This window comes from Malurus melanocephalus, unplaced genomic scaffold (genome assembly GCF_030028575.1).
Source record: "Malurus melanocephalus ecotype Western Australia unplaced genomic scaffold, MMel_1.1 scaffold_71, whole genome shotgun sequence".
Lineage (NCBI taxonomy): Eukaryota > Metazoa > Chordata > Aves > Passeriformes > Maluridae > Malurus > Malurus melanocephalus.
Genome location: NW_026623303.1, coordinates 1,278,346 through 1,292,012, shown reverse-complemented (window position 1 = coordinate 1,292,012; position 13,667 = coordinate 1,278,346). Strand labels below are relative to the sequence as shown.

The window sequence follows — 13,667 nt, the reverse complement described above, 5'->3', positions numbered from 1 at the left end:
TATCCTCAGTGTAAGAACCAGTTCTGTAGAAGGATGAGTGACTTCAGGTAATTGGGTTTTTTAGTTTGCTTTCACTGGAGGTTTTTATTTTAACACTGACCTAGAAGCTGGATGAAGAAATTACTTTGAATTAAGTCTTTGCAGTGATGAGGGTGTAAGTTGTTTTAAAGATAAAAAGGATGATTCTCAAAAGTTGTGTGTAATGACCATGCTATYTGAATTTCTAAATTTATTTTAAAGTGCAAGTGGTGGCCTTGATAATGAAACACATTCCCTCAACAACACTTTACTTGAGTATGTTGATCTAACAAGACAACTCCTAGAAGCAGAAAATGAAAAGGATTCTGATACCTTGAAAGATATACGATGCCATTTTAGTGCCTTAGTGGCAAACATCATACAAAATGTTCCAGGTATGTAAAAATGGTACCAAATGTTCCAGGTATGTAACTTCTGATTGCTGTATTTAATATGCAGTACATTTTTAAAAAATCAAAACCAAACAAGTGGAAACTAAACAAAAAGATGYTTTTTATCTGAAGTTTCAAAATACTTCCATAAAAATAATTTGTGGCATCAGTTTTGAGTATAACTTTGGCAGCATGAGTTTTAAGAGAGATTTTTGGTACTGTTTGGCAAAGTCTTGTTGGTTGTCTATGTATTTGAATTTTGGACTAAGAAGTAGCTTATTCTTCTACACTACTGGTATCAAACTGGAAATTAATAAACCTACACCTAGCCATTACGGTGTTAAAATAGTAGGTCTTTACATGGATTTTTTCTTTTATATTCATAATTTGGGTCTGTTTGTGTTGCATGCTTAATTTTAAAGAATTGCAAGAGAAGCGTGTATAACTRTGGGCTTTTCTTACAGTACACCAGAGAAGAAGTGTCTTTCCACAGCAGAGTCTACGCCACAGTCTATTTATGCTGTTCAGTCATTGGGCAGGTCCTTTTAGTATCATGTTTACTCCCCTGGACAGATACAGTGATAGAAACATGCGAATAAACAGACACCAATACTGTGCATTAAAGGTATTTTAACATTTTTGTATTTTGGAAATAAATTGTTATGTTGACAAAATGCAAATTTAACATTTGGACTTTTTTGATGTGGTTTTTAYATCCTTACATACATGACTTAGCCCTTTTTTTTCCTTCTGCTTACATGTGTGTATGACAGTTCAGCTTTTTCCATATGGTAACTATTGCAATTGCTGTAGAAATTGCTTACGATTACTACTGAGTCACTTCCTGTGAATTTAGTTCTCAGTTGCTTAAGTTAAGGGCTTTCATCTAAATTTACATTAACAATGAAACTGGCATAATAACTCTTCAGTATGTCAGCATTTTATTATTAACCCTTCCTGATATTTAAAAATTGAGGAAAATACAATTCGATAATTTCTTGAATAAAATTTTAAACATTTTTTAATAGCTTTGGTCTTTCTCCCTTAACAGGTTAGATTTAATTGTCTGACATTTTAATGGACTTAAAGAGCACKTTCTGTATCTGAGTTATTAAAATGTATTTTTCAATTGCTTTCTGAAGGCTATGTCTGCTGTACTGTGTTGCGGCCCTGTTGCAGACAATGTCGGGCTTTCATCTGATGGCTATTTGTATAARTGGCTGGATAATATTTTGGATTCACAAGATAAAAAGGTAATACAGGCAATGTCAACATTGCTTTGCAACTATCAGTGCCTTCAAACATAYGTTTTAGTAAATTTGCAGTCAGATTTGCCTAAATGCTGTGTAGTGGCTTAAGATCATCACTATTGTAATAGCACAGGGTTTTCCACTGTTCTTCTTGTGTATTCACCCTGTTGGGGAAGGTACTCCCTAATCACAGTCTGAGAACGGAAAAACAGAATGGAAGAGGAAAGAATAAGGGGTGAAACACTCTATATTGTTTMTAGACTGATCAACTGGGTTAAATTGTAGTAATAAGCAGGTGTTCCACGAATTTGAAGGAGATGAACATGAATTTGAACATGAATTGTCATGAGACTATAGAGTTCCTTGGGGTCCTTTGGAATTAGGAAGATAAAGCTTTTCATCTAAACAGTAAAGTAGGCTTTAAAAGGTAGGACCTCTATTACCTMTGCTAGGAGTTGGTAAAAATGTAGCTCCTGTGGGCTACTTTGATTCAAGGGAAGGTGCAAGTCTCCCTGCAGATCTATTCCTTGTATCCCACTGGAATTCCTGCAAGTGTTTAAGTGCTTMTCTGTATCTAGTGCTTTCAGGGCAAGATGAAAAAATAGTAAATAACTCAACCTAGCATTGGAACTGAAAGGAAAAAATGTCAGTAGAGATCTCTAGTTATTTGTGTCAATAATTTATGAGTGTGTGCAAGTTGAACATTAAACAGTGTGATAGAATTATCTGCTTTTACTTTAAGCTGTGGTGTCTGGTTTTGGATGGAACAGATTTTATGTTCCCGAAGGTTTCAGATTCCTTAAATATTTCTTTTCCTATTTTATTCCATTTTGTAAGTTGGTCTTCTTTTCTACGTTTTTAATTGTATTTTAACTCTTCCCTAGGTTCACCAGCTAGGTTGTGAGGCAGTCATGCTGCTCTTGGAACTCAATCCTGACCAGAGTAACCTCATGTACTGGGCCGTTGACCGGTGTTACACAGGTTCCAAGCGGGTAGCAGCTGGCTGCTTTAAAGCCATAGCCAGTGTGTTCCAAAACAGGTATTGCAGCATTTTCCAAAACTTCAATTTTCAGAGTGTGCTTTCATGTAGAACTGTGGATTTTGCTTCCCTAGAGAGAAACATCACTGTTGTTTGTGTGTATGTGTTACCAGAGAAACTTCTCAAAATGTTATGCTATTTCCTGTCATATCCCTTGTAAAATAAATAAATACAAATCTTAGAAAACCAAATGTAATTTTACTTTTTCCATACTTCTAATTTATTCCTAGAGATTACCAGTGTGATACAGTGACCCTCCTGAATCTGATACTATTTAAAGCAGCTGATTCTACTAGGGCTATCTATGAAGTTGCTATGCAACTATTGCAGGTTTGTAATAATAATAATTCTGATTTTTTTTTTCTTTTAAAGTAAGAATTGTCCTATATATTGAAAAAAAAATCCGTTATTGCTTGGTTGTCTTCAATAATGAAAGTCATGTATTTTTTTTTTCTTCTCTAATTCAGTACATGGTTAGGCCAGATCCTTACCTGGCACAAACAGGCTTCCCCGAAAGTGTGTCTTTTTCTGTGCATCAAAACCTGTGTTTTCATAATACCTGTTTTTTCAAGAAGCAAAACTTAAATCAAGACGCTCTTGATTTGGCCCTTGAACACAGTAATATATAGCTCCATTTGTCARAAAGCGCCTCAGAGAGACATATTGCTTGCCAAGCCATCACTGTCAGCTGGGATAGCGGTCAGTTTTCTGATTTTTGCACTATTCCCAAACATTTTTTTTCCTGTCTCTGAGGAGAGATGACAGTGAAAATCTTGTTACCCATTTAATTTACTTTTGYATATTCCTTTCTGAGGTCGTTTAGGGGTAAGCTTAATCTTACAAGCAGCATTAGTGTTTAAAAATAAATAAATCTGTGCTGCTTTGCTCAGACTTTAAGTCTGGGTTTTTTTCAAAGGTTTTTGTTCACAACTAAATTCATCAGTGAAGTCCCCACTGAAGTCACACCCCTGGTAATACATCAGCCCCATCTTTCTTCTCAAGTGGACACTACCACTTAAGATCAGCCCAAATTGATTTTAAAATTATCATAGTACTTTAAAAGTCACCTGCTGCGTCTCTTCCACATCAAAGATTATGTTGTTTCTGTSCATGTCGCATAGATGAGCAAAAATTGGCATTGTTTGGAAATGCAAATGTTAAATAGTATTTTACAATTCATTATAGATGAATTTATATTTAACATGGTATTTTGTGGAAGCAGATTTTGTAACTTTATTGCTGCAAACTCATCTAGTGGAATGTATCTTAGATAGTCTTCTGTTAAATTACCACAGTGTTAGCAAATGCTTCAGGTATATAGAGATCTGCATAGATAAGAAACTTTAAATGAGAATAGATATATGAAGTTAAGAAGAGATTTTTGTATAAAGATTTCCACAGTAGCTCTATACTTATCTTCAAATTCTGGACATTACTGTTGCAGATCTTGGAACCAAAGATGTTCCGTTACGCTCACAAACTAGAGGTTCAGCGGATGGATGGGATTTTGGGTCAGCCTTCTCCTTTACCACATTTGTATTCTATGTCGTATTATCAACTGTCAGAAGAATTAGCAAGGACTTATCCTGAACTGACACTTGCGATCTTCTCAGGTATGATTTTAAAACGAAACAAAAAACTTCATCAAGTCAAAAGCATTGTACAAAATGTGTAATTCTTATTTTTCAATAACTAATTTATATGTAATTCAATATAATCAGGACAACGACATCTCCTGAAGGGAGAYAAAAAAAACTACTGAGTGACAGTTTTTGTTCACTTGTGTTTGAAAAATATTTTGGCAGACTTTCTAATAACTGTGAAAAATCACATTAGAGAAATAATGTGCAATTGTTTTTTTAAATCATTCTTTCATTGTTCTCTTTAGTRTGTTTTTATTTAGTGTAGATTGCTTTAATACATTATTCCGTAGCACTTTTAATAACCTCTTACATAAATTAACAAAAGCCTACTATGACTAAACTGAACAAGAAAAAATTCTGGGTGTGTTTTTGCCAAACTTGGTACATCTTTTTATGCTGTAGTTTTTCAGTTCCCTTTTTCAATTAGAGGAATACACACACACACACACACACACACACACACATATGTATACACACTAATGGGATTTCTTCAGCATACTGTTTATCATCAGTGTCTTCAGTTAGCTTGATGAAGGCTGTGGACTTGCCTCATGGTTGTTATTATCACCAAAGCAGTTCTCATTATTGATTTGTAATTAATGTGTGTACCTAATTTTTGAATGGCAGAAGTAAGTCAGAGAATCCAAACAGCTCACCCAGCTGGGAGACAGGTGATGCTGCATTATCTGCTGCCATGGATGAACAATATTGAGTTGGTAGACTTGAAACCTTTGCCAACCATTCGTCGGCAAGATGAAGATGAAGAAGATTCTTTGAAAGACAGAGAAATGATGGTGAACAGTAGACGATGGCTGCGAGGAGAAGGCTGGGGATCACCACAGGCTACAGCTATGGTTCTGAACAATCTGATGTACATGACTGCAAAGGTAAAATTAATTACTTAAGTGCTTTGTCTTGTTTCAGTGGAATGTTCTGTTTAGGATGCAAGGAAATACTGTTCAGAAATATTAAGTCACCAAACTTTCAAGAGTTATTGTTCATATTTGCAGAGGTGCTGTGTACACCCAAACTATACCCTACAGTTTTGAGGTATTCCAAGAAATATGTAATACAAACATTACAGTAATTGTTATGTATGGTAACAGTATATAACTGATGTTTTGCAGTAGCGATGTCTAGCTGGATAGAGAATACCAAGCTGCCTGTATACCTGTGATYTCAAAGTGGAGTTTTGGAACCTATCTTACTACTAGAGGCTGATTGTCTCTTCTTCCTGTCATAACTACTTCCAACAGMGAAGAAGTATTGGTCACATGCAGTGCTCCTCCCAGTTCTTTTATATGAGAGATCATCAGTACTATAAATTAAAAACTCCTGTCAGTGTGTGGTCCACGGAGGATTTTCAGGATTGTCAGCAGCTGGGATAATGGGTCTCTGTTAAATTTCACAGAATTGTTAGGATTGGAAGGGAACTTTGGAGATTATCAGGTCCAACCCTTCTGCCAACGCAGGGTCATCAAGAGCATGTTATACATTGACTTGTCTAGGTAGATTTTTGATCTCCAGAGGAGGCTCCATGACCTGTCTGGGCAGCCTGTTCCAGTGCTCTGCTGCCCTCAGTGGGGCTGCTCTTCTTCTTCATGTTAAAGTGGAACTTCTTGTATGGCCATTGCTCCTCATTCTGTCACTRGGCACCACCAGAAAGAGTCTGGCACCATCCTCTTGGCCTTTGAGATATTCATATGCATTAATGAGACCCCCACCTCAGTCTTCTCTAGACTAAAAAGGCCCAGCTTCCTCAGTCTAACTTACCTAATAAAATACATAGTATGTACACATTTCTTTAGATATATTTTTCTACATTTATATCTATGAAATAAAATAACTATTTCCAGAATAGGTTTTAAAAAATGAATATTCGTGAAAGCATCATTCTGGAACATTAAAAAGGCAACACTTTCCTACAAGATTTAAGTCTCTTTTTCTAGAACCTGTTCCACTTGATCAGTACAGGTAATTTCTGAGTGCAGTGTTTTCTGATGGAGTTTTCAGCACATACATTTCTTTTGTTTTCTAGTATGGTGATGAAGTGGCTTGGTCAGAGATAGAAAATGTCTGGACTACTTTGGCAGACAGCTGGCCAAAGAATCTCAAAATAATTTTGCACTTCTTGATCAGCATTTGTGGAGTGAACAGTGAACCCAGCCTTTTGCCTTACGTGAGTATGTGACAGGTCTCTCATTGGTGCTTACTGATATTTTAAAAATTACTAGTGTGTCTAGCAGCAAATATCACCAAACAAAAATGAGAGGCAGGATTTATAGTATCAAAATCTCCACCCGTATTTTATAACCACTAAATATGAACAAGTCAAATTCAGTTCTTTTGTATGCATTACTTTGGACATCTGTGTCAGAATTTCATAATCAGTTTCAGTTAAATTCATCATCCATGGAATGGACTTGAGAAGGGAAATCAACTAGAAAGGATATCTCACCTTAAAAATTGCTGAGGCTTCCTTAAGACAGCCTATTGACTATTGCAATTTCCTCAGGGTGATAAGTCTGAAATATCCACTAGCTGCCTTAACTGTTATGAGTTGTTAAAATCCAGGACTATATGTGGAACACAAACCTTATTTAGTGATTAAATAATAAAAAGTGGGAAAACGTTATTAAAATTCTACATATGTGAGCATTTTATTTCACTTTGTCATAAAAAGAACTTGTAGTATGAGTTTGATAGCTAAATTTAGATTAGTTCCATTAAGAGTATACACTGCACAATTCTTTTTCCAATGCTTTAATTTAGTATATTCTTAAAAAGCGAACAGATAATACAGGAAAATAAAGCACCTGTTATACTGTGTAGGGCATCATTCGCTCATGACCAAGTATAATACCGAAAACCCCCCACCAACAATCCCAAACACCCTCAAAACCAATTTTATTTTATGTCAAAATTATGTGAGAGCACTGCAGGATAGCATGAAGAAAAGTACAATTACTGTAGGGAAATAAATAGTATAGAACAGAACTGTGAAGTATCAAAAAGAAATTATATCAGAATACATTCATTCTAGTGTTATTCTCAGGTGCTGCTAAAACCTCTGTAAGAAAATTTTTTGCTTCTTAAATAATTTTCAGARGACTTACTTTCAGACTTTATTGTCAGAAGACTGAAGTTTAGAAGATTTACCTTCTTACTGTTTTGATATGTTTCCCATGCTTGCTGCTATGGACAGCTGGGAAAGCAACTTTGGGTGSTTTTAGAACTAAATTCCACATATCCTCACTTGCAGTGCAGGTAGATACTGATTCTRAAAAGTTGTGGTATTCAAATCTCTTTGTATAAATACATGTATATATATTATTTTTTTATGGCAGGTAAAGAAAGTCATTGTTTATTTGGGTAGAGACAAAACAATGCAGCTACTAGAAGAGCTAGTGAGTGAACTTCAGCTCACAGATCCTGTCAGTTCAGGAGTCACCCATATGGATAATCCACCCTATTACCGCATTACATCCAGCTACAAAATCCCCTCTGTCACTTCAGGTRAGCATTTACTGACTTAACTAACTTAAACTGTTATTAGTGTCAATTATAAACATGCTTCTATCAATCAGTTATCTATTGAACTTCATCTGTAAATACTCAATAGGAATGTAAGGTTCTGTTTCTAAAAATAAGATTAAAAGTTTGTTTTACAAGACCTGCAGTTTTTGGTGTACCCAGAGTTCTTACTGAAGAATATCTGATAGATTCACAAGGGACAGGTTTGTCTTATATATGCATGAGTCTTCCTCTGTGTTCAGACCTTGCACTATTTACCCTCACTRTATGACTTTTATGTTTTATCAGTCAAACCAAATCAGTCTAATCAGGGGAAAATGTATATGATTTTAAATCCATCTGARTTGTTATGTTTTGAGTTCTGTTATAGCACAAGCTGCATCCGTAGGAATTGTTTCAAGAGGACTTAGGGTCACTTAGGAAAATTTATTTAAAAATAATTAACAATAGATCAATCATCCAAAAAGCCCTAACTACTGAGAATACCAGAAGTGTCTATCTCATGCTTCAATCCAAGAACATGCTGAGAAAAGTGGGGAAAAGCTGTTTCCTTTTGGTGCAGTATCTGTCAAAGTGAGCTGCAAAAGACATGGGTGTGGGGAGGGTATCTAAGCGGGGCCTTAACTTTTGGGCTTCAAATTTGTCAATATTATGAAGCAACCTGGACCTATSACGTGGGACTATCTGGATCACAAGGTGGATGCACTGGTACTTGTTCTTGAAAGTGTTAAAAAATTATTTAAAAAAAATCTGGGTCTCATGCACTTAATGTAATTTGGACTAGCAAAGGCTGGGAGGGTGCAAAATTGCTTCCAGTTGTGGCTGTAAAGTCAGTGTGATGCTTGCAATTTTCCCCTGAAAGTAAATGGGTAAAAGCTTCACTGCAGGCTATTAGGTTTTAATCCTTAATCTGTTTGTAGTTTGAATTAACTGGATAACCAAAGTCCAACYACATTTTACAGATTATAGTGAGGTGTGTCATGCAGAGAAGAAAGCAACAGGTCTCTACATACTTTTTCAGAAACGGACATTTCTACTTAATTTGCATTGAAGGCTCAGAGATTCCTGGAATAGGCTATTTTTATTTTTTCTGGTTAGTGAAATTATGGTAGCAGCTCACAATCCTTTATTGCACAGAAGTAGTTTGTATGGCACAGTTTGTATTTGTGCCAGTTGCTGTAGAGTAAACCTGATTAGGGCTCTTGGCCAGGATGARTAAATAAGGGTGATCATGTAGTGCTTAAGATTACTTTTCCTTTTTAAAGACCAACCTTTTTCMTTGTCTGTGATTCACAGGTACCACTTCTAGTAGCAATACAATGGTGGCTCCCACAGATGGCAACCCTGAGAGTAAACACATGAAAGACAGTATTGAAGAGAAGTAAGTACCTCTTCAAGGAGCAGTTGAATTAATTAATTAAATTAATTAGTTGAATTACAGAAAATCCTGGTAGGTTCTATAAATACTCACATCTCAGCAGCTCCAGGTATGTCTACATTGCAGGGATTACAGGTCATGTAATGTGAACAGAACTGAAATACTATACTCAGTTTTAATTTGAACTCCAGTCCGGGTCAGACATTGTATTGCTGCAGCTCTGTTGTTGTGGGTGCCTAGATTAGCTACTACAGTGTATGGTGAGYGTGGTGAGACACTGGAGCACATTGCCCARAGCAGTGGATAMCCCATTGCTGGCAGTGTTCAGGGCCAGGCTGGATGGGGCTCTGAGCAACCTGGTCTGGTGGAAGGTGTCCCTGCCCATGGCAAGGGAGTTGGAACTAGGTGATCTTTAAGGTCTCTTCCAATCCAAGTCATTCTATGATAATGTAGCCAGTTTGCAAACTGGTTTATTACCTCACTGGAAATGACCAGTGTCCATGTGTTGCAAGCTGCTTTATTTTCCCTAAGTGTGTTGCTTGGACACCTGSTAGCTGTGTCAAGATACCTTCCAGCTAAGTTTAAAGCAGGTGTCTCCTTCCCTAATTTTTGAGCTAATTAGGAACAACCTTTTGGAGAAATTTGCCAGATACTCATACTGGAGTGAGGCTGGTAGAAGGCAAACAGCTGATATAGACTTAGGCTGTAGACTTGGAGCTCGGCAGTAACTGACTGTAGGCACGTTCTCRTATGTGTTAAGATGAACAGCTAACCTTAAAGAGAAAAGGGAGTGGATACTCTGTAATTAGCATGAGCAAAAGTGTGCCCGTGTGCCATTACTGCAGAGTAGCTACYAAGTAGTAAATTCGAAAATGAGTTTCTGACAACTTGTTTGAGAGCTTTAAGAATTAAATTTTTAATATAGCTTCCCAGTTGGCAGCCCCAATACTTAAATTAAATTGGGGTGAGCTGTGTGAAAGTAAATCACGGAAGACTGGTATCTGAGGTATTATTCAGAATTCAGCATAGCAAGGCACAAACAAGTTTTTGGTTGCTRTGGGGGCTGGAAATGAAGAAAATTGTAAAGTAATGAAAGCAGTTTTGAAAGTTTCTGCCAGTTTTGGCATAATTTGTACGGTCGTCTAAAACCTCCCCATGGTGTATGCTTCTTGATAAGATGTACCCTTGTACATCTTGAACTTTCCAGGAGAGAATTTTAGAAACTTACAGAGAAACAGCTTGGAAATGGTGCTTTTAGCACTCTAATGTCTCTGACTTGTTTATCAGATTAGCAAGATAGCATCTTGGACATTGTGTGTACATGCGTACGTCTCTGCCACATCACATATAGATTTCCTTATTTTGTTCAAGAGTGAAAATAACTTATGTATAATGGTAACAAATATTTTAGTGTACTTAAATGTTAGTGAAAATTATCGAACAGGAGTACAATTTCTGGTGGGTAATCTCTTTGAATCCCCTTATCTAATCTTGCTAGAGAAGTTACGTCTTAAACAGCTGMGATGCTTTGGCATCATGTTGATTGTCCTTGTAAGATGAATTGKTTTTTTTGTGTAAGAGTTTTGCTGAAATAGTTTTACTGGGAGACCCTGAATAATGTTTGTCACAGAATGTCAGTTACTAATTTTGCTTTATTTCACCTGCAGCTATCCACACCTAGAYATCTACAGTGGGTTGAACAGCAACTTAAACCGTCAGCACCACAGATTGGAATCTCGCTACAGCAGCAGCTCTGGAGGATCATACGAAGAAGAAAAAAGTAATATTTTTATTCTAAAATACTTCTGTGAATAGAAAACAAAATTTTTACAAGTTAATACTTCTACTGCAGGCTGTTAKGCTTAAGGAAATGGCCTTTATCAGTGGTTTTTGCATAAACCTATTAAAAATTAGGGGTTTTTTTTGTCTTCCTCCACCTTTGTACTACTGTAGAAGTCCAGCATGTATTGACTGTGATAAAATGTATAAGGAAGATAATATACTTCCTTCCTTCCACTGTCCTCTGGAATGAGTAGTGAACATCTTCCTAAATGAAAGGAAATTGTTTTTAATCTACTTCCATTGTCAGTTAGGCACAAGAAACAGAGATGAGCAGGATGAAGATGAGATTTGAAAAAGGTGATGGAAAAGAAATTTTTTAAAAGAACAAAATTAGAAGTAATTGTTCTTTAAAGAATAACATTCCTTGGCTAATTTAAAAAAAAAGGGTACTAAACTTTTTTAGAAGCTATAGCAAAGGAAAATACAGCAGGGGAAAAGGTTCTTATTATGAACATCTAATTTTCAAGCTTGTTTTGAAAATGTGTTTTGGGTTATTTTTTGTGATCTGTTTTGTTTTTTTTCTGAGATGCAGAGGTAGGGAAAGAGGTAAAAATTTCCCCTGCAACTCCATTATGTTTTTGAAAAGATTTCTTTAACCAAGGTTTTTTAACTGTGGCTACTTTTGTACCAAAGCCTAAAAGAAATAACCACTTATTTCTTTTAAAGAAACGATGTCCAACTACTACTGTTTACAGTGGGCTCTCCTTCCCCTCTCCCAGATYTCAGCTTTTCAAGAATTTAAAAACATTTCTTCAGAAGGCTGTAAGATACAAAAATGTGCATTATATATATATGTGTGTTTCTGGTTTAATTTTCTGTTGTGTTAGGTGATTCAATGCCTCTGTATTCAAACTGGCGGTTGAAGGTGATGGAGCACAATCAAGGAGAGCCTCTCCCTTTCCCACCTTCTGGAGGCTGCTGGTCACCACTGGTGGATTACTTGCCTGAGACTTCTCCTCCGGGCATGTCACTTCACAGGTAGCTGTTCCGGCAATGCCAGTGGCAATTCATTGTTCTAATTTGTGATGCACAAATACAGTAATTTAAAAAYAGCAGATTAAAAGGCAGTTGATAGTACATTTGTTTTCTGTGGGTTTATTCACAGGTCTAGCAATTTAAGATTGCTTAACCTTTTAATCTGGAGGATTAAAGGGTTTCTATTAATTATGAGCTCTCATCTTTTCCCTTCTAGTACAACTTGGTGAATGTTTATTGGCTGAAGAAAGAACACAAGTTAGAAGCATATGAAGCTCTTTGCAGCTCTTCACGAAATTCATGTTACATTCTTCTAACAAGTTTTTCTTTGTTTTAGATGCAATATAGCAGTGATTCTTTTGACTGATTTGATAGTTGACCACAGTGTGAAGGTGGAGTGGGGAGGATACTTGCATCTTTTGCTTCATGCAATTTTTATAGGTAACTGACTTCTTACACAAATACTTACAGTAACGTGACAAATTCTGAGCTGTTATTTTTGATAGTTAATTTTTGCCATTTTATTGAAATCCCATTAATTTGATCATATTTACAATATTTTAAAAAATACTATTCAATGTCTTTCAGCTTGATTAGTATGAGTATTATTGAGATTTTTTCTTTTAAGGCACTTTCTTTTGGAGTCACTTTTTCTTCTTGTAGAAGACRCAGTACGATTCAGTTTTTTTCTTTCTGTTTCTAATTTTCATACAGGGCAGAGATTAAGTTCTTACTTAAAAATATTCTTACTTAAAATTACTTTGTACTTTAACCCTGCATGGGATTATCAGATGTATTTTAGTCTGATCAGCATGCCGTTTGTTAAACTGTATGCTGTTGTTTCTATACTGAAGCACTGAAAAAACATTGTTTAGTGAATTATGTACTATTTTTTGGTAAAGTATAACAGACCAATTAGAACACTGCTATTTTTAAAATAATATAATTCTCATGCCCTTTGAATATAATAAAGCCTTGCCATTTTCCTTTTGTGTTAGGTTTTGACCACTGTCACCCTGAAGTCTATGAGCATTGTAAACGACTACTTTTACATCTACTGATAGTGATGGGCTCTGGCAGTAATGTCCAGTCTGTTGCTTCTGTCCTACTCAGAAACAGAGAGTTCACTGAATCCAGGGTGCTTACTGTCAAGCAGACTACCCATTTAGATTATACTTTCACAGGTATGCTTTTGATTTATTACATATTGCTTGTTAAAATGACATGGGAAGTTATCTCTTCTTACAGGCATTATTAAAATTTCTGTTGTTTGTAATATTTTCCTGAGCCCTTAGCATTTAAATGTATTTATTTGGATTTTCATGAAGTCGAAATGAGTTCTTGTTAGCACTTTGTGCCCAGTGTTCAAAGTAGGGAGCAAAGTTGAATGATGCATAGTAGGTGGAAACSAAATAGGGAGCTCTGTGTTTTGGAACTTTAATACAGCAGTTTTTATGATGCTGTTGAAAATAAAAACCAAGAAAATACATCTGTTACTTGTTTATAGCAACTTTAAATTTCCAGTTTTTGTCAGCTATGATTGTATTCTTTATTGGCTATCAGAATACATTTTTGAGATACTACCTTTTAATATTC

At 35.9% G+C, this 13,667-nt stretch overlaps 1 protein-coding gene across 6 annotated transcripts in view; it reads left to right on the top strand.

Annotated features, from left to right (window-relative positions):
* The window catches only part of FRYL (FRY like transcription coactivator), a 161,755-nt gene that overhangs the window by 107,009 nt on the left and 41,079 nt on the right, over nucleotides 1-13,667 (top strand). For all 6 annotated transcript variants that reach the window (XM_057366777.1, XM_057366776.1, XM_057366774.1 and 3 more), the window contains 14 exons: nucleotides 241-413; nucleotides 875-1,035; nucleotides 1,553-1,663; nucleotides 2,545-2,699; nucleotides 2,930-3,029; nucleotides 4,144-4,312; nucleotides 4,970-5,229; nucleotides 6,381-6,521; nucleotides 7,690-7,858; nucleotides 9,173-9,257; nucleotides 10,922-11,034; nucleotides 11,924-12,074; nucleotides 12,409-12,512; nucleotides 13,070-13,255. In XM_057366777.1, the coding sequence (XP_057222760.1) occupies nucleotides 241-413; nucleotides 875-1,035; nucleotides 1,553-1,663; nucleotides 2,545-2,699; nucleotides 2,930-3,029; nucleotides 4,144-4,312; nucleotides 4,970-5,229; nucleotides 6,381-6,521; nucleotides 7,690-7,858; nucleotides 9,173-9,257; nucleotides 10,922-11,034; nucleotides 11,924-12,074; nucleotides 12,409-12,512; nucleotides 13,070-13,255 (2,078 nt within the window). The remainder of the gene's footprint in view (nucleotides 1-240; nucleotides 414-874; nucleotides 1,036-1,552; nucleotides 1,664-2,544; nucleotides 2,700-2,929; nucleotides 3,030-4,143; nucleotides 4,313-4,969; nucleotides 5,230-6,380; nucleotides 6,522-7,689; nucleotides 7,859-9,172; nucleotides 9,258-10,921; nucleotides 11,035-11,923; nucleotides 12,075-12,408; nucleotides 12,513-13,069; nucleotides 13,256-13,667) is intronic.